Source organism: Lepisma saccharinum, chromosome 3 (genome assembly GCF_977018435.1).
Source record: "Lepisma saccharinum chromosome 3, izLepSacc3.1, whole genome shotgun sequence".
Classification (NCBI taxonomy): domain Eukaryota; kingdom Metazoa; phylum Arthropoda; class Insecta; order Zygentoma; family Lepismatidae; genus Lepisma; species Lepisma saccharinum.
The window spans coordinates 41827259-41853555 of record NC_139231.1 but is presented as its reverse complement, the minus strand read 5'-3'; the positions used below and the strand labels follow the sequence as shown (position 1 = coordinate 41853555).

General features: G+C 36.1%; 1 protein-coding gene across 2 annotated transcripts in view; it reads left to right on the top strand.

Moving 5' to 3' along the window:
- The window catches only part of Hacd2 (3-hydroxyacyl-CoA dehydratase 2), a 74043-nt gene that overhangs the window by 37765 nt on the left and 9981 nt on the right, over nucleotides 1-26297 (top strand). The window contains exons 5-10 of one of the 2 annotated variants that reach the window (XM_083119825.1): nucleotides 9945-10068; nucleotides 11388-11456; nucleotides 16972-17076; nucleotides 19869-19996; nucleotides 21759-21871; nucleotides 24412-24534. In XM_083119825.1, the coding sequence (XP_082975951.1) occupies nucleotides 9945-10068; nucleotides 11388-11456; nucleotides 16972-17076; nucleotides 19869-19996; nucleotides 21759-21871; nucleotides 24412-24534 (662 nt within the window). The remainder of the gene's footprint in view (nucleotides 1-9944; nucleotides 10069-11387; nucleotides 11457-16971; nucleotides 17077-19868; nucleotides 19997-21758; nucleotides 21872-24411; nucleotides 24535-26297) is intronic. The other variant, XM_083119827.1, reaches the window with a different exon arrangement.

Below are 26297 nucleotides of genomic sequence, written 5' to 3'. Positions count from 1 at the left end.
TTGAAATCATAACATTCTCGTAGGATATATTGGTTTATTATACGTAGTTATATATATACATATTTTACAGAGCGTTTCCATGTGTGTCTGCATAGACCAAATTACCAAATCTCTAAATCAATATAATTGCGCACCTATGGCATAACCATCGGCACTTCCCTTACCACAGAGTTAGCCTAACTATCTCCACGGGCCTATCCTCAGCTTAAATGATATTCCGTTCATTACAAATGCGTTTCCTTACGCCTTCACTCCTTCCTTTGGGCATCAATTATTCAATATGGAAATATCCACATATTCAAAGCTTTTTCTAAAAGGGGACTTGGGACAGCAACAGGGGCTGTCATAACCAGATGCTGCAGTATTATATCCAGTTTAGCCACCATAAGTGGACTAAACTTGAGGAGACAATCCTCTTTCGTCGACCAATGGGGAAACACTGTTTTTTTGCTAAAGCCCACTGGCTCTTTATAGTCAGGGTAAACGTCCGTGGACGTGGACCCCGTAGCGTTGGAAAATTCCACTGCCAACGGTCTTTTGAAAGACACCTAGCTCCCCCAACCGGGGAGGCAAAAAACAGAGGAATCTAACATCCAGCAAAGCACAATCCAATAAACATATACACTTACATGCAATAATAACATAAAAGTACACTCATGGAAACATATTACTTAACCCTACACCTTGTAGCTGGCCAGCAATTAATTAACATATTACCAAAACCAGTAATGGTCAATCCGACCATTACATGCATTACTTTTATATTGTGAACAACTTGAGGGACAGTTATAAAAATATTGAGTTGGTAAACTTATTAGCATTTGTACAATTGTGCTGATAGTCCGAAAGCAGCACTTACTTGGACCCATTTATAGAATGTAATTTTCAAATCTGTCTTACCTAGGGCTGAGCTGATACTGATGTATCGGTAACTGCTGATACCGGCTGTATTGGCATCGGTGAGTATCGGTTGATTTTCTTTTACCGATACCAAAGATTTTTAGTGACTAAAAAAGCAGGCAAAGGCAACAGCTCGTCTCAACATTTGTCCTTTTTAAAAGTTCGGTCACCCTTCCTTGTGACAGACTGGGAGACCAGCACAGGAAGTTCCATAGATTTTCCTAGAAACACTTCCCACCTTCCAGGGAAGCAGATGGCAAGATCAAAGGCATGGGTAAGTGAAAGCTGATCCCAAACGTGAACATGAAGCTTAGTTAATGCTGTGGAAAATAAACCATTCATTGCCAGTTCTTGATTGAAGCTTGTGGTGGTAAGATAGGTGGATGTTTTTAAACCCCCCCGCCGCACTAATGCCAGGTCAGGTAATTGCGGAGTTCTTGGAAAAGAGTGATGAAGGTTACTGTGAAATTAGCTTTGTTTTATCTATGTTCAAAGGGGAAAGGGAATCAGCAATTTATTCTCATCCTCTTCCCTTCTGTCTTTCATGTGACTGATCACCCAATGAGGGTTATTTATTTCCACCGAAAGCCAGCCCCCATGGCAGAATGGTTAGCACATCGCACTACGACACCAGGGGTCCCGGGTTTGGATCTCGGCCTGGGCATGTATGTTCATCAATTTCATTACTACATAACTCATCTCCATCTTCGCAAATTAGCCAAAAGTGGTAAAATAAAGCAAATCAATCAATCCATTATTTCTGCCAAGATTAGATTGGGAACATACAGCTTTGAATGACAGTACTAAGGAAGATAAGCTAATCGGGACTGGACCTACATTTTAAAGTGGGACCCCGAACCACTATGTGCCTCCATTGAGTATCGAACCCGGGATCTATTGATTACAAGGTGACAGCGTTACCGCTACACCATCGGGGAGACCGCTCTAAAGATTCATGTACACCACTACTTACAATAATATACATAACATATTTATCAATAACTTTACTTTTCATCAAATGAACGTACCATCATTATTTTTGTTATTCAATAAAGATTCAATTTTTTACTTCTTTGACATGAATTTCCTTGCCAGAATAGTTGTTTTTTGCACATATTTTAGCGATTTTAACTACACGTAAGCTAGATGATGAACATTTGCTGTTTTATCTCTGATTTTGTAGTGTCTTTTTACTATTTATGTAATAACAATATTTTTTAGTCAAGAAACAAAGAACAAAATAGGTATTAATGGTGTCTTTCCTCCGTTTCTTAGTCTGTGATTACATACAACAATACTCCATATGCATCGGATAAATTAAGTAGTAATTAATTAAGGTACATATTATTATGAATCGACCTTTAATTATATTAACCTATTAAATAGAAACACTTTTATTATTAAATTTCTGAGACACTTGACTCGGACTGTCTCCCCAAATACAGGGTGTCTCAAAAGTAATAATGCAAACTGACACAGGTGAAAGTACACAATAATAGAAGCAAAAAAGTCTCAGTAAACATGCATCTGCAAACGAGCAGTTTTTGAGATAATTGCGAATGTATGATTACAAACCACCACTGACTTCATTGTTTGTAACCCAACTCTCCTTTTGATGTGACATTATGGTACCAATGACATAGTGGTAATGTTGTTGCCTTTAAATCAAGAGTTCTTGGTCCAAACCCTTACATCACATAAAGTTCCCATCATTAGGGGCACACATTTTTGGTAAATAAAAAAGCAAAATTTCGGTACAAAAACAGTCAATTTTTGATTCAAAAGTGGTGTATAAAATTACATTTTGGTTGTAAGAATTGTGACGGTAAACCTAAATTTGATTTCAAAACTACACTTATTACTAGGGATGGGCCGATATGAAATTTTGGCCAATACCGATAAAGTACCAATATAAAATTTACCGATACCAATAACCGATATTCTACCGATCCGATATAAAATTAGATATGGTACTTGAAGAACATGAAATGTTCCTTGATCTCCTTAACAAATGTGTATTTCGAGGTGACTGCAGTGCAAAAGAAGTTGTATATTTAGACAATTACTTTTTTAGAAAGTAGGGCATCGAGATTGTCCATAAAAATTACAACAAAATGGCAGAATTTTGCACTAAATTATAAGATATTTATCATATATCGGATCGGTAAAATAATCGGTAATTTTAGTGATAAACTGATACACAGATATGCCTATATCGGCCGATACCGATAGAGTACCGATTAATCGGTCCCATCCCTACTTATTACACAAAATGAACATATCCCTTCTAATAGCACATTTATGTAGTTACTAGAGTATTAAGTTTATATCTGTATATCTGCATATTTACATCAGGATTAATCAATTTTCTGTGAACTGCATAACTCTCAGGATAATTCAAACTTCAGAAAATGTCGCATCTGTAAATAAACTCAAAATTTCATGTTTAAGAGTCTATTTTGCAGTTCATTTTACATCATTTCGTGACAAAATATGGTGGGAAAATGCAACTCTCACCTTTCAGAAACATGAAAAATTAACATTACAGTGTGTTATTTCACATTTCATGTTTTCGTCAAAAATGAACCCATCATTAACCACCCAAAATTTACTAAGCTTTTCCAAAATTTCAACTACAAATGATTTTTATGTGACTACCGTATGGTGGCATTTATTCGTAACAAATAGTGAACCTTGAATTTTGATAAGTATACTTAAGGAATACCCTGAACATGCAATTTTTATGAAAGGACATCCACAAAATTCTCTTGGGATCAATATATAAAGGGTGCGGCAGAAATAGTTAGACGATGTAAAATGAACATAGAAACGTATCCCGATAAATAAAGTGTTCATTGTTGGTTTTGTTTTGTAAATTTTTTCAAAGCATTTTGTATGCATGTAGTTTTAGTCGAATGTTCATTGCGCATGCGCCGTATTTTAAGTACAGTAGAGCATCGATTATCCGAAGTAATGGGGGACATGGGTGTTCGGAAAACTGGTTTGTTCGGATAATCGAACTGTACATGTTTATTTGCCAAAAAGAAGTAGTGTACAGTAAATTTATTCATAAAAACAGGCATCTCTTTAAGTATTACAAAGTAACGTACAAAGGCAACTGCGCGGAGCGGCACACCTCAATTCTAAGCTGGCGCAGCTGTTGCTGTGAACAGCTTTGATACTGCCGCTACTTCTACAGCCAGTGCCAAACCGACAGAAGTGTGCTGATTGTTGAAACACAGCGACTGGCGGCTTGGCCGGTCAGCAGCGCCTTATGAAGGCCCCATTAGAAGCAATGTTCCGCCAGCGGTGGCTCAGTGCGGCGACTACTGTGGGAAACTTGGTTTGGGAGTGAGGGGGATGATGGACGGTAGGGTGGGAGAGTAACAGGTGCGAGCGAGTACACAGTTCGGTTAAGCGGTCGTTCGGTTGACCGACGTTCGGATAATCGACGCTCTACTGTATTACGTAATCCTTCCGTCAGTAGACATGGAGTGTTGGCCGAACGAACATCGCGCTTTTGCTGTGGAGTGTTTTTTGAAGAACAAAGACTCTGCAACAATTACGCAGCGTAAGTTCAGGCATCATTTTAACATTGGTAGAAATGGACAAGTACCGACACGACAAACTATTCTTAATTGGGTGAAGAATTTCCGAGCTTCGGCGTCTGCAGCATCAAAGAAATTCCCAGGTCGTCATCATACAGTGAGGACACCAGGAAACATAGAGATGGTTCGAGAGGCATTGGAACAAAGTCCGAGGCGTTCAGCTCGTAGGCATGCTGTGTCACTTGGCATTTCAGATAGGAAATGCCCATTCAAAATTCAGATGATTCACAAGTTACTCCCTCAAGATTTCAATGATTGCGTTCACTTCTATAATTGGGTGTTACAAATGACTAATGAGAACCCTAACTTTCTGCGCAGGTTAATCATGTCAAACGAGCCTCATTTCCACATTAATGGTTGTGTGAATAAGCATAATTGCCGTCACTGGGCAAACAAAAATCCAAGGTTGCTGCATGAAGTGCCCCTTCATAGCCCTAAAGTAACAGTATGGTGTGGTGTCTCTTTTGATGGAATTATTGGACCATACTTTTTCGAGAACGAGGATGGTGACACTGTAACTGTCACGTGCGCTCGATATGTGGCCATGCTCGAAAACTTCGTTCTCCCAGAACTGAGAGGGCCTCGCCTTACACGGGTGTGGTTTCAACAAGACGGAGCCACGTCACACACAGCAAGTGCTTCAATCAACATTCTTGGGAGGATGTTTCCTGGAAGAGTTATCTCTCGTCGCGGCAATGTTCCTTGGCCTGCACGCTCGCCGGATCTATCGACATGTGACTTCTTCCTATGGGGTTACTTGAAGCAAGTAGTGTATGCAAATAAACCTGCAACATTACAGGATTTGCGTGACTCAATTCAACTTGCAATCCAACAAACCCCGCTCAACATGGTGCAATGAGCTGTGAGTGCGCTGAGGCGACGTGCAGAGATCTGTTTGACTACCCATGGTGCTCACCTCAGTGAAATAATTTTCATGAAGTAATTACCATATGTAATGCTTTTGTATGTAAATTTTTGGCATATATATGTTTTTTTAATAAAAGTTCATTAAAGTAATAATTTTGCAAAAAAACATCGTCTAACTATTTCTGCCGCACCCTTATATTCCAGAAGAGTAATTCAAACATATACAGTATTGGAATGGAATAAAAAATCCCCTCTTTCTTTCTTACCTCCCAAGAGAGTGAATTAGCACAGTTACATACTTAAACTGATATCAATGCAAAATAGAAAAAAGGTATGAGTTCATATAGCTCAATTTCCTTGAATGGATGTTTAGTGCAGTCCCACATTATTCAATGCCATGCAAAGGGTTATGTCAATTAGTTACCACACATTTGCAATATGGCACTTTGGGAAATATACTTAAGTGACTGAAATCATAACACTATATTTATGGTTTCTGTTTGTTACTACTAGCTGATTACGTTGAACATAATATCTGACAGTACAGTTGCCACTATAGAACTCGTTCAGTAAGTTGCGTCTACTCAAGTATTTTGGGCAGAAGAAAGAAAAGTAATTAGTAACATCAACAGTTAAAGAACATGCTTACAGATTCTATCTCTGTTTTCAGGTGTACATTCTGGAGATAATTACGCTTGAACCAGATTAACGTGCCACTTACATTTGTAGCAAATATTTAAAATTCAAGAGTAAACATGTACCCACGTTAAAAATATTAAAGTACTGCACTGAATAATATGAAAGAACTGAATATTATTAAATCAATATTCAGAAAGCAACATTTTCAAATCATTATTTTAAGAAATTAACATATTCTTTGAATGTCTACTCTTTGCGACGTATGAAGAACAGTGATATATTTACTACCATATTATGTCTTCCAAAAGTTATGCTGAAATATTAACCTCACACATTGTGAAGTAGAACAATCATAATTGCATTGAGAATTTACAAGAAATAAATTGAAGATTCTATCTTTAGTGAACGGTGTGTAGACCAGTAAATATCTGGGCACTAAATGCCAGATTTAATGAAGCGAGTAACTACAATTATGGTGCGTTCACTGTTGAATTATTATCGCATTCATTGTTGCATGCAAAATCACACTCAGGTTCTTACACACGAACGATATCTTATATTCTGTTTTCTTTTACTTGAGCCGCATGCGCTTCACTTACTAGACGACAAACTGACACTTCTTTACCTTGTTCTTTCATTTTAATGTAGGACTCCCATGATATCTGAGCAATTTTATGAGCTTGACTGTTGTCATGTTTTCGAATACCAGAATTTTTGTCCAGAGCTCATTTCTAGTTATGAAAGCCAATTTTGTGACTGTGACTATCCCATGTTTTAGATTTCAAAGAATCTACATGGGAAACAAAAGGTTGAATCAGCTTAAACGCTGTATTCCAACCATTTAGAAGACTTGTACCATTCAGCCTGGAAACTTCTCTTCATCTTACCAAATGTTTTCTGAGGGAAATGGTTAATACAGGCTGTTGTGGAAGTTCATTTGGAGTTTATGTCCCCTTTGATTGTGTCTTCTGAATCACTTTCAACTTCAACTGGTGAAAATCCTTCAAATTTGCATACACTGGCATCAGAATGATTTTTATGGATGGCATTATCAAGTTTAGACTTTTTTATTATCTTGTCTAAAATAATCGGATATACTAACTCGAATACCAAACATGTTAAGCCCTCTTGATCTGCTTGCACTACACCAGACTAACTAAAATTTCATCTCCACACAGACGATCACAAAAGTGCGCTGATTTACCAAATCGTCAAGAATGGAAATCGATTGACTAAAAGCATTGCGGCATCTCCAAACTGCAGAACAATGACATTATCTTTACATGTTTATATTTCGCAAGTTAATGAAAGGAGACCAACTGACATGGAGAAAGGTTCTTCATTTTTTAAATTAAACTGATTTATGTTAGTCAATTGTTAAGGCTGCTTTGTGTGCTTTACAATAATATAATACCTCATATAATTCTTTACCAGTTTGTTGTTTTGAGTTATCAAAATAATATATATCATGTATTTATTCTGTTTGAGTAGGCTGAGACTATTTTAAGGTGGGCTAGAGCCCACCCAGTGGCGACGCCCCTGGTGGGTGCGGAAAGACACAAGCATGTAAGAGTTGATCTTCTCCTCATCGGGAATTAAATATATGGACCATCTCAACAGGATTTCCATGCAGTCCCGTACCTCCGAGCCTTCCTTTTTCAGATCACAAAGTTTGAGAAAGACAGGAATTCCCACAAACGACCGCTAAAAAACATTTTCCTGCATTCACCAATCTACCGTCTCACTCTTTTCTTTCGTTGTCCTCAGATACACGTCTCACGCGTTCCATTCACACAGTTCTTCATCTTTTGCCTCAGAAACTAACATTGATGCGAGACTGTTTCAAAAGTTTACCACAAAGTATGTTTAGGAATGATTCATTTTATCCCACACAGCATTTACCTAATTCTTTTAAAACTAAGTTACAATATATCTACTACCATATCTTTATGAATGCTTTTTTATATTAATGCCACAAAATGTGGAACCTACTGTTCCTCTATGATATGACAAGTTGTTCATTAGCATGAACTCTCCTGCGGGAAACCTCAGAACTTTCAATCAACTCGAGTGCATGTCAACAATAGAGTTAGAGTTGTAAAATTCAACAATACCCTTTGCGATCAACAATTCAGATAAACATCATAACATTTTAACTGACATTCGAAAATGTTATGTAAACTTATGTATTTTTCTGTACCGGATGGGATGAGACACATAGTGGCTTTCCCATGAATTAAATTATATATAGAATGCTATTACGGTCTGCATTTTAGCACCATCTGTTGTGTATTTTACAAACCACAGTTAACATTCACAAAACTGACTTTTAGGTTCATGGATCGCTCGCTATTTTCAAACAAATTAATATACTTAAATGAGGTCTGGGTCATTCCATGAAAAAATGAGATTTTGGAACCCATGCTCTCAGATTTTGATGAAACTTGGCACATTTAATACTTCCGTGGAGGTGAGAAACCACATAATTTTTTTTTTGTCTCAAACTTGACTGGTTTCACTTTTATAGCCCCTCAAACTAGGGGGGGCTGCATTGTCTTGGAAAAATAATTTCATCTCCCTTATAAATTATTCAATCTCTTTGAAACTTCACAACAACGTTAACCAAACAATAAGGATTCCAGTCATAGAGCTATGACTCATACGTCATATTGGGTTTGATCCCAACTAAAGCTGTAGGTCCAGTCCCGATGAGCCGATCTGTGCATAAAGTGGACTTAAAACAAACTTTGAGAGTTATTGGTAACCACTTCTTTTTTCTTTTTTTTTTTTCCTTTCTTTCTTTCTTTCTTATTATTTGGTCTAAAGAAGCAAATACCTTCATGATGGACTTGATAATTGACCATCTATCACTAATAAAAAGCCACGTGTACTGACCTGCGCACTGGCTTTCCCTTAGTGAGTGTCTCTCTGTCAGTTTCATCTAAGCATCATTTGTCTTTATAGGTGGAAAAGCAATAGAAAATAATAAAAGCCATGTGGTAGGTAGGCCTTGGCCTGCAAAGGCTTATTACCCATGTAGGGAGTTTTAATAAAATTGGTGTTTTTAAATTAAACAAAAGAGATGCCGGTTTTAATTAGACAAACATTACAAACACGATAATGGCATGCCTTGCATATTGCAATCCACAGTCACCTCCATGTGTTTGGTATTATGTCTGGCAAGTGACCACACACCTTTATACTCACACAGCTCGCCACTGAGATCAACCAAGACATGTTGCAATATCTCAATAAAAATTGTGCGAATTTTTATGCACATGTTGATTTTTGACCCCTCAGTGGTGTATGGTTGACTTGCTTTTGTACTGGCCCCGCAGGAAGTATTAAATAATATGGGGAACCCCTCCCGCATACATTCAGTGGTATGTGCTTATGTCCTGGTGCATTTAAACAATAAACCAGGACGTCATTTCCTCAGAATTTCTGTTTTCCCATTTATTGTGTAATCATTTTTTTAATTTTTTTTTATAAAATTTACATTTTGCATGTCGTTTACATTGGTATTTAAGATTACAACAATTTTGATTTCTATAAGTACCCTGGTTGTTCTGGTGTGCAAAATAATCAAGCTTTACATATTGTAAATTGTTAGAGATAAAGGGTGAGTAATGTATCAGGAAGAAAATTTAAACAATTACGTTTGGTGACTTCATAGCTGTTTCTTTTAAATGCCTTAACAGCAACTTCGCATTGCAATCCACTCCAATGGTGGCCCTGTTAAACAGATGACATTTCCAAGAGTAAAGAAAAATGCCTGGTTTATTTTAAACAAATTCATTACACTTTTGGGTTTTGTAAATGCCAGAGTACAAAACTCCAGGCACATTAGTTTCTAGTAATAAGAAATTAAAGTAGAGGAGGCACCTTGCGTGATGATAACTCATATTGAGTTATTTTTTTTTTTTTTAGATTGACTTTGACAAATGGATATCTGAAGAGGACTTGGACGATGATGAAGACAGAAGAGATATCATGAATGATTATCCTGACTTATATGAGAAACTGAAGAAAGAAGAGCTGGGCTACATGAAAGGTAAGCAAATGAAGTTCCTATGCATTGGGTCAGCTAGAGTTACTCGTCATAATAGTTATATTTGTATTTTTGTTACTTGTTTTTCTAAATCTCAAAGTTAATCAATCGCAGCAATGAAGATTAATGGTGGGTAGATACAAATCCAATAAATCATCCATGCCATATCCAGGATCTGAACCTAAGACCCCGGGCTTTGCAGCACGTTATGCTATCCACCCTACCACAGAACTCTGCTTCTTGTCAGAGCAAACTCAAGGAATAGATGAGTACAGTACATCGCACCTCAGACTTCTACCTGAAACCACAATGCCTGGTGTAGTTTAACAGAACAAGTGAACATGTGAACAAAATGTTCACACTTACTTTTCAAAACAAATTTCAGTTTTTAGTTTTTTTGTGTTTTGCATTATCCTCATCATTGCATTTATTCGAGAGGAAAAGAAAAACAAAAAGTTACAGAGGAAGTTTGAAGGGGCAGTTTTAATTCAGTGTATGACCAATCAAATATTAATTGCACTTTTTACCGCTTCCATGTATGAAGCATGTCCAGAAAGTAGCACCCATTTGGTAATAAAAAAGGAACAAAAGAAGTTAGTTGAACAAAAGCTTTTTACTCTGAAAGTACATACCTTGAGCTATTTATCTACATAGGCACCCATTGCATTGAGGCACTTATCATATCGGGAGATAAATTTTTTGTGTACCCTCGTCATATGCTTTTGCCACCAGTCCATTGAGAAATACAGTTACTATTTGCTGGAGCTCTTTGTTGTAGGCAAAGTGCTTTCCTCCACAAAACTCCTTTAATTCCAAAAGTTTTTTAAAGGATGAGTTTTTTTGTCATGCAAAAATCGAGTAACAGCTCACACTTTAAACTAGGCAGGATTCTCGATTTTGTGGTTCATCTTTACTGCCCACAGAAACACATACACAACCACTATCGCGATACAACTTGCGTGAAAGCTCACACTCAAGTGACTCATACCAGGGAACCTTGTGTGCTGCATTGTGTGTCTTTCAGCTGACTCAGTATCCTTCAGCAGCCAATGGACTGGTAGCAGAAGTAAACGACGGTGATATACAAAAACTTGTCACCCGGTACTGTAAGTGCCCAGTGCTAAGGTTGCCTGTGCAGAAAAATAACTCACCAAACATGTACTACTTTCTGGATATGCCTTGCGTAAGAAAGATAGAATTATATTAATAACATCACTTGGTCATAACAATGTGCTATTTTTTTAAGTTAAGATTTATTTTGGTTCATGAATTCATTATGATTATTTCAATTGTTCCTTTATTTTGAACTTTATTTACATCAGATGCCAAAGATTTGGAGACCCTGTTGGATGGCGTGGACCCGACGATAGAGAAATTTGTAAAGTTCAAGAGTGAGTTATGTGAGGAATTGTCTCTTGTGCGTTATTTGCATTATCTGTTGGGTTTCATTGCATAAGGTGGTTGTGCGTTACTTGTGCCAGAAACTGATGTTTGTATTGTGAATGGAAAAATTAAAACCAGGGAAATACAAGGTGCAAAGATGTTAATAACATACCAAAAGCTTGATCTGGTAAAAAGCCTCAAGTTTCTTATGTTTTGGTGTTCATTGTGGGAGAGAAGGTCTCAGATATTAACCAGAGCATGGTTCCAGAAACTATCTATTCTCTTGTCTGCTGTAAGAATAAAGTAAATGTAAATAAACACATGTGGCTTGTGCGAAAACACATTGCGATTCAGATGGCAGCTGTGCAGGAATCTTGCACGTATGTTAAACCTGAGTGTAGCTACTAAAGTGGTTGTGTACACTGGAACTGACAAATAGGAAAGAACATATTCAAATGTCACGTGGTTTTGTTTACATTAGCTTTGCTCTTAAGTTGGATGGAGTACTATAGACATTTGTCATCAGAGCAACACAAATGTTTTCTTTATTTACCCTAACCCTGTATTTTTACCCCCCTTTGGACCCATTTTAACATTATTTTACTAGCTTTGTTATTGTTTTTATACATCTAACTAATCTTATAGAAATAGTGTGGGAATGCTCGTCAGTTGGGTGAATGTCTTGTTTATATTGCATGGGGACTTTTTTTTGGGAAAAGACTATGTGACTGTTCTTTTATGATGTGGAAGTAATATTTTTAGCAAAGTGGACATAATAATTTGCTCTTAAATCCAAACTTTTAGCACAGTGAAGCTGCAGTAACACTTTTCACTTTTAGGTCATTCCATGCAAAATCACCCAGAGCAGGTTGCTTCATAGTCATGGGTTTGCTTCCAAGTTTTGTTTACTGATAGATACTTGGTCCAATATGACAAATATGTAATATTAGAATTGTCCAACAAATATATTGAAAGTTTCAAATTTTTGGAAATTTAAAGATTTTCAGAAATTGAGTGGACGAACGAATAATTATCCAACCTGTCTGCAAAGGCCAAAAATGCCGGAAGCAAAAAATGGCCACCATTTTTTAACGAAGTCAAAAGTTTTTGAAAAATAATGCCTGCTTTGAACTACCCTTGCATAGGGGTTAGAACAACAAAAATATGATGGACAAGTTACCAGTGCTGAACCATTCGGTATGGACTGGCTCATATGCATTCTGGACAAAAACTCTGCACTGGTCTTACTACAATTGCTGTGAGGTAAAAGTGGATCAACATCATAGTAATGCTTCTCCCATGTTTTCAACATTTCTACCAATATTATGTGTACTCATATTAGTGGTAATCTGTGAGTGTTTTAAGGCCATTTGTTAAAAATATAACTGCCCGACCCTGTGGCCGAGTGGTTAGCACATCGCGCTGCGACGCCAAGGGTCCCGGGTTCGAATCCCGGTCGGGCTTGGTTGTTTGTGAATGTCCATTCATCAGTTCATCACTCATCCCCATCTTCGCAAATTAGCCAAGAGGCACAAAACGCGAAGTAAAATAAACTAAATCAAATCAAATCAAAATCAAATTAAAAATATAACTTGTGTGTCAGTGGAAACAGTGGTTCATACATTGAATACTGAAACCTGTGATAATATTTATTATGAACAATATTACCTTTCCGATTTTTTAATATTATGTTGAACATGTTGGACAAGTCTAATATTACATATTTGTCATATTGGACCAAGTATCTATCAGTAAAAAAACGTTTTGTCGTTCAATTGGGTGATTTCACCTGAAATTGCCCTTTTGTAATTATGTGTAACTGGGACTTCACTATATATTTAACATGCAATAACAATGGCGGGTCTTTCTTGGTTTTAATTGTTGCTTTCAAAGATTTTTGTGATTTATTTGTCTTCAATAAAAATATTTACTGTTTTCACATTATTGTCTTTTGATAAGCGAGTTTTGCTCATTTGTAGATTTGAATTTTCTGATAAAGTGCTGTCCTCCTTCCACTTACCTTTACTTTGTGCAGATATCAATTATTGGATGTACCAGGCTAAGCAAGCTTAATTTTTAATTATATCATATTGCATTTTTTGTGCACCTGCTTCGAATCCATTTATTAATGGTTCCTATAGTTTATTGAAGTTGTGAAAATTTAGGATCACCTAAGGATTAAACTGGTTTGAGTTGCTGTTTTAAGTCCACTTTATGCACAGTAAGGCTAATCGGGACTGGACCTACAGTTTAAAGTGGAATCCGAACCACTTGTGCCTCCACTGGGTATCGAACCCGGGACCCCTTGATTACAAGGCAATGACACTACCACTGCACCATGGGGGAGGCCCTGGATTAAACTGGGTTGTTGGCTTCTACCACTGGGCTCACATGCCAACCTCGGATGTCTCCACAATTTTGTGGAAGTTGCTTTTTTTTAGTTGTAGGAGAAATAATCATTTTATGACTTACTTTCAACGTACGAGCATATTGTGAATATAGTGCTTGAATGATATGACACTAGCACCGAATGCACTCTGCTTATCATGAAATATGTACAGTAATAACAGAACCACTCAATACTACTTTTGAGAATCTCATATTTTTATAGGGGTGACCTTCCACATAGTACACCCTGGACAGCATTTTGCAGACGAACGAGGCTCTGGTGACTGGCACTATGGCCAGTATAATTTTGTGTGTGTTGTCCTGTTTTTTTGTCCTTGTGTGTGCTGAGTGCCCGTTTACAGCCTCGGCTTTTAACAGAAGTCATAATATTTTAAGATTTTTAGTTATGCAACATTACAGTTGTTATTTGTAATGGTAAGGGGCTGGCTCCCGTATAAAGTGACTGGTTCAAAATAGCCTAATTGCTGACGCACCCAAAATTTTAAATTCAAATTCATATTTTTATAAACACCAAACCTGTAAACAAATACTTATTACACTATGCACCATACTCTAATCATTGTAATGAATGGATTGTAAATATTACTATGCACTGCACTGAAATGTGGGAGAATGAAGGTGGGTGATTTCAAGTGAGATTTTTCCAAAAATGTCCTACACGGAGCAGCTATGAAGTTCACCCAGCCTCTTACGAAATCGGTGCCTGGGTTCTGATCACATCACCTCTGCAATTGGTGAATATTGTGAATGTGTGGGTCCCCCTACCTCCATATCCCATCATATGCATCCACAGCAAGACGCAGTGTGCAGAAGTGGCTTTAGCTTTTTACTGAAATAGAAATAAGCCATGTAACAAATTAAAGTTCTATTAAGAAATCTGAAGTAGTATATCTTTTGCATAAATATCATTGATAATAATGTAACTTTTAATTTACATTGGACCCCTTTAAGTATCTTCTGTTGATGCAGACCCCGATGACTTGATTCAGTGTCTGAAGTCCTAAAATGCACCAAATATTTATTTGTAGTTCTCCATTGAGGGTATTTTTTTATTACAGTTGTATTACTTATAAATGTGATGAACACATTGTATAAATTCATTTGGTTGTTTATTATCTCTCACTGCTTGCATCAAAAATTGTGACTAATCCAAACTGACCGTACTTTTCATATTGCCAATCTGAAAACATGGAATTTATATGAAGAAGTTTTGTGTTAAACAGTGTCTAACATTAATAAAAATGGGGGGGATTATGTTTTTACCTCTAGCAAGCCATGCAACATACTTAGTTTTAGATTCTATTTATTTCATAAAAAACAGCATAAAAGTAGGTTAATTGTCCACATGTTAAGAACTTGGTATATAGACCATAGTAATTTGAGATATTTCATAAAACACATGTTCACAATTAACAAAGCAAAATCAGCATGTAATGTGTTCTGATTATTGTCGTGAAATATTCCAGTTGTACCCCAGCAGCAGTGTAACTCTCTAACTCTTAACTCTCTAGCCTTCTTAAACCCGAAGGTTCATGGCTGCAACAACACAGGACTTCCATTTGTCCCTATCTTGAGCAAGATCTGTATACTCTTTTCCATCCCTACCGATTTCCTTTAGGTCCATCTCAACGTTGTCCCTCCATCTTCGTCTTGGCCTTCCTATAGGTCTCTTACCATCAGGTTTCCCAACAAGAATCCTGTGAACTCCTCTTTCCTCTCCCATTCGTGCCACATGGCCTGCCCACCTAATTCTTCTTGATTTAATTATTCTAATAATATCTGGACATGAATACAAATTATGTAACCTTCACCACTCACCTGTCTCCTCATCCCTTTTAGGTCCAAATATTTTCCTAAGGATCTTATTTTCAAATACTCTCAATTTATGTTCCTCTTTCAATGTAAGGGACCAAGTTTCACACCCATATAATACTACAGGCAAAATTACTGTCTTGTATATTTTAACTTTTAGTTTCTTCGATATTAAACGAGAAGACAAAAGTTTATGAAGAGAGAAGTAACATGCATTTCCTGAATAAAGCCTACTTTTTATTTCCTCTTTAATATAATTTTCATTTGTTAATATTACTCCTAAGTATTTGAATTTGGAAACTGGTTCAAACGAGTTGTTATCAATAATTAGATTTTGATTATTACCTAACACTTGGTTTCGACCTGTAAGCATATATTTAGTTTTCTCTTTGTTAACTTCCAAACCTATCTCTTTAGCAGTTTTGAAAAATATTTTAGCATTATTCTTAATCGTATTTATATCATCCCCTAACAAGTCTACATCATCTGCATATGCTAACTGAGTCACACCATTTAATTTTAGTCCTTCTTTAGTTTCTTTTACCTTCCTAACGGCATATTCTAAGGCAAAATTAAAGAGCAATGGAGATAATGCATCTCCTTGTTTTAACCCATCATGAATTGTAAATTTGTCAGACACATTAATACCCATTACTTTCTGTTTCACTGGTGCATACTTTTATCATACTAACAAGCTTCTTAGGTATTCCAAACTCTACTAATATATTATATAATTTATATATATACAGCAGTGTTGTATACATATTGAAATTTGACTCACCAAGACATTACATTAACTCTGATAAACTTACTTTCCATTTTTCCGCGTAAATTTCTTTCACGTGTGTTCACACCTGACGAAGCCACCAGACAGGTGGCGAAATCGATCGCGAAAGAAATTTACGTGGAAAAATAAAAAGTAAGTTTATCAGAGTTAATTACCTATCTCCACGTAACTGCCAAACATATATCTTTAGATACAGTGACAAGACATTACAGTGAAACCTTAATTTTTCGTTTTTCAGGGGACCAGGGTGAAAAAAAATACGGGAAAATGTAAAATCAGAGGAAATTTCATTGCATTTTGCTCTATTCGGACTGTGAAGATTGAATGTATAATAGGGGAAAATTTAAACTGGTGAATGTAAAATCAGGGTTCCACTGTATGTATGTGTTTTCCGGCTTTCTGTTTTTCTCCTACATTCTTTTAGTAAAAAAGTTTATCAAATGCATAATTAATTCTCATTCTGATGGAATTTCTAGTCTCAGAATAAGTAATTAAGCATTCTATTTCTTTTCCAGAGGACATAAAGAAGGTGTATCTTCTGTTCTACAACTTGAGTCAATTTGTAGGATTTCTATACATCTTAATTGTAATGGCCATCAGATATTTTCGGGATGGACCAGGTAATATATTGTTAAGGTAGATATGAAACTTTAATGCTTGTATATGATAATAGAGGATATAGGTTTAATATGGTACAGTACAGTACCATACAGTACACTGTCGTTTATTGATGAAAGGTATGTATTTTTATATTGGATCATACATGAAAAGATGTACCAGGTAGAATTATATAAAAAAAAACTGTTTCCTGCAGATCAATCAGGTATTCCTTGAGTTCCAGGAATTATGCGGAAATAGTGCATGAATTCTACGTGGAGTTTCTACATAAATATGAAAAATTGCAACACCTAGTAATTCAATATTTCTGTGGAATCTAGAAATTCTTAACTATTTTGACGTTACACAGAGGACATTTGCAAGAAATAGTCATTGGTTATTTGTGGTAAAAATTGAAAAAACTGACTCCTCCATCAATCTTATTGTGTCAATGTTGCTTGCAGAGTAAAGACTACAATATCTAGTACACACAGAAATCATATCACACCAATACCAAAATCCCAAATGATTTTTTTTCTTTAACCTAAGTCTAGTTTCTGCCTAATTTTTGTTGATAGATTCCTGTGCTAACTTTTACAACCTAGTAAACAATCATGACTAGATACATATTTTACCGATGACATTTATCCAAATGTAAAATCTGGGTTTTCCCATGAAATTGATTATTAAAATCCTTTTATCTCAATGGAAGGTTTAACACATTTGAATGGCTTATTGCAGAAAGGGACCTGAGTCACATTTTTTAGGTATCGGAGTTAATGGTATTTTTGATTTTCCTAGTTACAGACACATCTTTTAGTGCAGAAAGGACGTCAGTCACACGAGGCTATAGCCAAGAAAATGCACAGTGAAAAGTGTACTTTAATGCAGAAAGGTACCTAAGTCACTGACTCGGGTCGTTTTCTGCAATAAACTTAGCCATATTTATACATTGTACGAACTGTGTACGCTAATCTGGAATGCAGCTCGGGGCAGTAAAAATACTGTCAAACTTATTGACACCAGTAACATTATTGATTTCGCAACATGGTGGCCTCATGTCTACAAAAAAATGTGGCATCTTTTGAAACTAGCATATGTTCCTACAAGAACAGGCAGTATTTTCAGTTTCCAAGTATCATTACTTTGAATACTGTGTTGAACATAAGGGTACTGTCAAGGTTTATGAATTCATCAAAGGTTTGATGTCTCACACCTTCTATCTGTCCAAAGGTGCAAGAATTGTAATTCCTACGCCACGTATGTTCCCAGTTGCACGTATGCCGATCAAGCTTCCTAAATTGAAGGACATACGAACTGCCTTGTTGTATGTACCAGACGACGTCAAAGGATTTTATGAAGATATTCTTCAGTGGCCCACTACACTCGTCAATGAAACAGACTCAGATGTAGAGCAACACATGCATGTACGAGGTCGTAAATTACTGTACTTCAAACACCGACAATAAAGTCCAGAAAGTACAGTACACTGTCGTTTATTGATGAATCTATAATTTTCTGTCGCATATTTAACATAACCTAACCTTACCTATCTTATGTGGCAACGACAAACGGGCATTTGTAGTATATTTCTCGTCTTATTTCTCACAGTTTCCACTTTTATTGCAGAAAGGCACCAGAGTCACAACTTTTTCATCTCCACTGTCTCTAGCAGCATACTGCAGGGGGGCGCATTGAGGGTTGCAAAATTAACTATTCATTATGCTGAATATTTGAGCCAACAACGGTACATTTCTTTCTTACACTGTCAATATTATACGATTTTTCTTGTTTTTCTCAGAATTGTGCAAAAGTGACCCAAGTCCCTTTCTGCAATAAGCCATTCATTTGTAGTGTTGAAATTAATTCGACAATATGATGGTGCAAAGTCAAAGTTTTCTGCTCATACTGAAATTTGCCTTGGTTCCTCACATTTCTTGAATTGTTAAATGAGAAGAGACAGTATGCAAGCTATTAGATGCAACTATATATTTGGTGGTTAAGACTACTGAAGCTAAGGAAAATGAATGATAAGTGTAATTGTACTCGTTATTTATAGCTGCCTGCATTGATAAGTCATTGATTCCTTCCTATCAGTGTTTTTATCTGCGACCAATGTTCGAGAAGATGCGTGGTTTCTCTCTCTACTTTTGAAGCAAAGTTTAGCACGATGTTGGTACAATGCATAATTTCCAGGCTATTTTAGACTTGGCAAGAGTGCTGTATGACCTTTTGTGCGTACTTAACGAAATACCTATAGTGGAACTACAGGCAAAAGAGCTTGCTGGCGTAGACCCACAACTCCTACGCATAGTCTTTCTGCATGGAGGGGAGGGGTAGAGTGGAGCATGCTTCCTTATGCCCCAAGTTGAACCGATGGAGGGAAAGGTGCACGGTGACTCTTGGCCGAAGGTTCTTTTCCTTGTGGTTGCTCTATACCTGGACTCTAGACAAACACAGACTTGTATCAGTGATTGAATTGTAAGGTATCCTTTCCGATAACAGTACCAGTGATGTTGGTTGTGTACTGAATTATACATCTGTTAGGATAGTGTAACAGCCTAATTCATCACTTACCTGATGAGGAAGTATAGGCACCAATCACATTCTTTGATTTAAATCATGTGCTGTTGATTGTAGACAGGGACATGAAATGTTATTCCGTCAGTAAAGATTTTAAAATCTTTGGATGAAATATCAAAATTTTGTTACTCGTCCATCTATTTGGCAGATTTAAAGCAGGTAAACTTTGCAAATGTTGCTTACTTCTCTCAAGTGTTTTAGTAGTGTTATTAAAGAAGATAATTTGTTTCAGATTCCATGGAGGGTACCTACGAGGCAGTAGGGTCAGCCGTCAAGTTCTGCCAGTTGATGCAGTTCCTTGAGGTCATGCATCCCATGTTCGGATACACGAAAGGAAATGTCATAACACCACTCATGCAGGTAGGAATTTCAGTCTGTTATCCATTTATCATTACAGAATAGAATTGAACATTAATTTGATGGTTCTGTATGATTATTATTATTATTATCAGGTTATTTAAAGTACAGTACTTGGCAATCACAAGGGCAGTTAATAAACCATGCCCCATAAATCTCGGAGACTTAAGGCTCGACTGGACCTTTGGCAGCCGTAAGAGCGATTTTTTTTTTTTTTTTTCAAATTTTCCTCTTCATTCAAAAAACCGCTGTGATATTCCAAAATATGAAAAATTACAAACACTTAGAATTCCTTCTAGAGCATTGACGTGAATTTTCATGTAGTTTGCTTTCACTGTTATCTAGATATTATCAATAGTTTTGCGATTACGTAAGTCTATAAAACTATTGATAATATCTAGATAACAGCGAAAGCAAACTACATAAAAATTCACGTCAATGCTCTAGAAAAAATTGTAAGTGTGTGTAATTTTTCATATTTTGGAATATCACAGCGGTTTTTCGAATGAAGAGGAAAATTTGAAAAAACTTGCTCTTAACGCCTGCAAAAGGTCCAGTCGAGCCTTAAATTGTAAGGCTGTTATTTAACTTTCAACAAGTCTCTGGTAGTGTGTTTTCAAAATGTACGAACACTGTGAAATTGCTGACTCAGTGATCCAGTTTCCAGTGTGTTTGACACAACTTTGCTGCTGAAGGTTTTGAGGTCAAGTCAAAGTCAGTATTGCGTATGTTCATTCATCTTATTAACATCAACATTCATCACCATCTTCATGATTAGTTTAAAGAGATAGAAAAAGTAGTGATGCATAGCTAACCATCAAATATAATGAATAAGAAAACTTGCAACGCAGGTGCTTATGAGTGGTTATTGTTCCGAAGTTATAACATTTCCAGGTTCTTTCCCAGGAGTTTAAAACCCTCCCATTCCTGCCTTTTTCAATGTTTAACCCCTTGATGAGTTTGAAAACCTGAGGAAGGCCTTGGAAATGGGGTTGAAATGTTGTAATTATGGGAACACACGCTTGTAAGCAGGGCTGAGCCAATATCACTTTGAACAAACTCTCTTACAGATGCCCGCAGATTCCAATTCTTGAAAGCTGTAATACCTATTAAGTTGTTCAAAATATTGATTAATATTAGTAACTATTTCATTCTAATTACACGTATCAATTTACTAAGAGTTTTGTTTTAAATGATTCAAGAATTGCATGAGAATATGCTTGCTATGTAATCACAAATTAAATTTTCACACAAAACTGTGCAAAATAAAGAGAATCTTCAAATTTTGCATAATTTTCGGAAGCAGACTGCAAAAGTGTGGTGCAGTACTTTTGTGAACCTCGTGAAAAACAAAAATGCCATAAAAATATTAGCTGGTATCAGTAAATAAATTATTTTCCTTCTTCTTATCATTGTTATGGAACAGTGGTAATGTGAACTTTCAGTGAAGTGTCGAATCCAAACAATTCAAAAAGTTGTTATTTTGTTATCGCATTTGTATTATTCAGCATTACATTTCTGCATTTGTAGTTTATGTGAGGATGGATGATGAGTAGACGAAGAAAGAATACACAATGACATACATACCCTGGCATAGACTTGAACCCAGAACCTCCAGTGTGTGTTTGGTTACTGAGTCAACTTCTGTAATTTTTGAGCTATCTTTTAGTAACATAGATTTGTGAATGTGAACTCGTGTGCAATGTTAACTTGATACGCTTTTCTTAATGAATATGAAATCATGTTTTTTTTATTCCTTCTCCAGGTGGGTGGCAGAGCATTTATAGTATTCTGCATGCTGGAAGCTGAGCCAAGGATGCAAACGAAGCCTGTTGTATTCTACTTATTCTTTGTGTGGTCTCTAGTTGAAATAGTCAGGTACGCAATATGTGGTTTGCTAGGGCCAGACCAGCTTGTATGTTCTTAATAATCTACATCTTCTAATGCATACTAAACTATGCCCCAAAATGAACTTAATGCAATAATATATCTCTTTCTTTCACTCTCCCTCTTTAACTTTGTGCATGATAGACTAACAGGACTGAACTTACAGTTAATATTTTGCTTATCTTGGTAATTTTTGCCAAATCCTGTTCTTTATCTCTGGCACGGCATCTGTGTCAAACAGCTGTGCAACATCAGTAAACCACATTGACATGTATGTTGCTTGTAAGTTTAAGAACTGCACAGTTTTAGCCAGCAAGTATTAGACACACTCAGAGAACCTCTTCTGAGATAGACTAAGCAATCGGTTCTGGGAAATGGGAACCAACATTGATAGCTTCTTTTTCACCATATGATTGAACCTCCCTGATATGCTGTCATCTTGTAATTAAGGGGTTCCATGTTTATCTCCAGGGTTTGTATCTTACTTTAAACTGTAAGTTGAGTTCTGATTGGTGTATCTGATCCAATAGTGATTTTTTTTTAAAAAAAATATCACTTTATGCAATTGCCTTTTCATTTATTTTTGACATTTTTGTTCCAAGTATGATTCTGTTAATTTCTGTGTCCACAGTCATACTTGAAGATTCTTTTGATAGTGTAATTCTTCTCTGAATATAATGCAAGTTTGAATTAAGGGGAATTGAAATACTATAAGAATGAGCTCTTTCCTTAAAATCGCAACTTTCTTTCTTCTAATAAATAAATCATGGTGGCCTACTTAGAACTTAAAATGGTGCATGGATATGTAACACAAATGAAGGGACTCCTTGCCTTGCCAATGAAATTAGAAACCTATCAGGACATTAGTCCCACACCGTGGCTGTGCAGTCTAAGGCAACATGCTCTGGGCTCCAGCTACAGAACTCGTGCAGGTTCGAGTCTCCTGTGGGAAGTGTAACAACTTTCCTCCTGAGATTCTGTCTTGGTTCAAAACTAGAGAAACAGATGGGTGGGTGTATCATTGTGTTTGTCCCATCATCATTTCATTGTTCATTCTCATCGTCTCAACTAAGCCAAGAGGTAGAAAAGCAATAGAAAAGGATTCACATGAAAGGAAACAGCAAGGCAAGGCTGCTGCTTTTGTGTGAATCCTTCTAATTGATGAAGACACGAATATAATGTTGTGAAATGGTAGATGATACTTTCTGAGTGGTCATACTGCTAACGTATAGTAGATTTTAACTATTAATAGTAACTGCAAAATACTGACATGTCCTAGGCACCAAATGTGAAGAGGTTGCTGAACAAGCAGAAGTATTTTCAGTAGTGATTTATAATTACAGTTATAATATGATACCTCGTCTTAGTGTTATATTGTAGTTAAAGAGCATGGATCATTTTACGTGTTCTATTAAAATACTACAGTGGAACCCCGATTTTAGATTCCTGCATTATATATTAATCTTGATGGTCTCACAGGGTGTCTATCAAAATAACATTTCCAAAATTCTTGACTTTATCATGACTTTTTCTTGACCTTTTTTTTTTTTCCTTTTTCTTAAGATTTATTTAATCGCCCCCTAATTAGGTATAGTTGGAAATTAAGAAAATTGATTTTTTTTTTCAATTAAAAAACCCAACTACAAGCCAGTTAACATCAAAACTGAAGCTGTACTTTAACAAGAATTTTAAACTTGCTTTAATTATTAATGCATGTAAAAATTAATGCTTCAGACTTTATCCTGCTTGGGGAATGGCCACATTACATTATTTAATATTTTTGCAAAACCTCACGCATACAAGAATGCAATTCTTAAGACACAAAATGAACAACTCTTAACGACAACTAAATACAATTTTAGATTTCCAAATATTCAATTTTATGAAATCCCAGTACAAGTATATAACAATGTAAATTCACTATACTGTAAAAAAAATAGCAAAAATGTTTGACCACAAACGTAATTTCTTTATGTTCTTGACTTTCTTGACTGGTAAACACCCTGTCCCAACTTAGCAAAATGTTTTTTTTCTTTGTTTTTTTTTTTAGCTTGGTTCCCTGAAAAGTGTAAAATCGAGATTCCACTCTATTGGATTATATTAACTTTCTCACTAGGTTGTAATAATCATACCCAATATACTACATATTAAATTACACCATGAAATAGACATGCACATTTTGAACTTCTTGTCACAGGTTAAGTTTTGTCTCTTAAGGGACAGAGTTTTGTTCATAGTTCTATTCTGTTTGCAGTTCTTTTGTACCAGTTTATAGTTATTTGTAACTGTTGAGAAATATACACGTCAGTTGTGTTGAAATGTTGAATAATTAAAAGGCTCATTCATTTCATTTACAGTTTTATTTTTATTATATCCCATATATTTGTTTCATTGTTACATTCAGTAATGTTTCCGTAAAACATATTTTTTTTAAGGGATCAGAATTTCAGGTGAATGGTTCTGATCACAACAAAACTATTATTTTCAGTGTACAACAGCAGCAAAGGACATGTTTTTGTTTCTTCCTTTAGGTATCCATTCTACATGCTACATCTGTACAAAAAAGACATAGGGTTTGTGACGTGGTTACGGTACACAATATGGATCCCTCTGTACCCTCTTGGATTTCTGTGTGAGGGTATCATCATTTTAAGGTGAGTGAGAATATTATTTTTATAAATCTCGGGTGATATTTTTGATCACAAATTAGTTTATTTCGTAAATTAACCCTTTTTTAAACTATCGTAACAGCACATTACCTGAGGGAGGGGCAGCTCAATATAAAATTTTCACCCAGGCAAGGTGGATTTTGACATCCCGTCTACTTTCCACCTTGCCACTCCCATTAACTTTCCTTTACTCTTCAACCACTGATTTTTGCATGTAATGGTGAAAACAAAAAAACTTGTTCAGAATGTGTGGCAATTAGGAGTGAAGTGTGGGCCTTCCAATTTTCAAAATTACCTGAAAACCATGATTTTCTAAAATTTCACATATGTTCCATTTACCCTTTTTTTTTTTTTTCAAAATTAGAGGACGGGATTACATGTCCTTGAAGAGTGGTCTTTTTGTGATGCTTCCCTGCAAATTTAGTCCATTCAACATCCATAGGACTGACTAGAAGAAGCAATTATCCAGATTTTTTTTTCCTGTAAGCTCGCAATACTTCTTTCCTTTTTCTTGTTCCCCAAAAAGTACCTGTCTATTTTCAACATGACTTTGTATGGTTGTAAGAATATACCAACCACTGCTACATACTACATTCATCATTCACTTTGGTCTATTGTGGTCCCCACAGGGACATTCTGAATGCAAATTATTGTGTAAAATATAGATCTTCTTCTTCTTCCTGCAACTTCCATTATTGGAAGGAAAATGTCCTGTCCTGTCATTCGAAAAAACAAAAAGAACCACATTGCTTTCATATATCTACAATTAATTATCTTGTTGCAAATTTTTTTAACATCACAGCAAGTTGTTGAAAAGCACACATGTGAAAAGTTCCCGTCTGTAGAGACAACACATGGGAGGAGAGACCCCTGTCTGATAAATCTTAAATCAAAATTACATTTTATAAATTTATAAATTTTTTGAACTACTTTAAATTGTTTTTCATTTTCCAAGTATTGACATTGATACCTGTATTGATTCAACTCTAGTTAACAATCACTTTGTATAGTTTTTAATTTCTTCCCACCATCAAGTCATTGGCTACATCTAGTATGAGACCCTACCCTTAGTTGTGTTTGTTTGAAAATTTGGTAGCAACTGTGTGTCCAGTGGGACCTAGCTCAAAAGTTTTGCCCCCTCCCCCAGACCAGAGGTTGCTTTCTTTTCTCAGTGGCATTTGCAACTGGCAAGCCACCAAAATGGCATTCGTTGCATGTCTGGTCAGCACACATGCTTCGACACTTCAATTTTGACAAAGTCACAAATAAGAGCAGTAATTGGCCATTTTTAAAGGAATTTTTAGGCAAGAGTATGGAAAACAGGCACTATTAAAATACTTTATCAGACTCGAAACAACATAAAATGAATTTATAACATTACTATTTATGAGGAGAAATAGAGGAACACAAAACTTTCACCACGCCATGCCATGACTTGTTTTACAACAAAGGAATAAAACGGGTAAAAGTCTTCCACCCATTTATCACTAGCAGTTAACATTTTGGGTCTCTACAATAGCATATTCGTAACATTGTTATATGACCACCTTCTAATTTCACTGTACTGCTTGCAGATGGAGAAAAGTCGGGATCAACTTCCTGACGTGGATTTTCACCTTTTAGCTTTTATCATATTATTCATCATCGAAGTTTGTGAAAGAAAGTGTAGTGTTAGTGATTTCATGCTTTAATTAGTTCGACGTGCAAAATAGGCTAGTATTTCTTGACAAAACAAGCAGTTCGACATG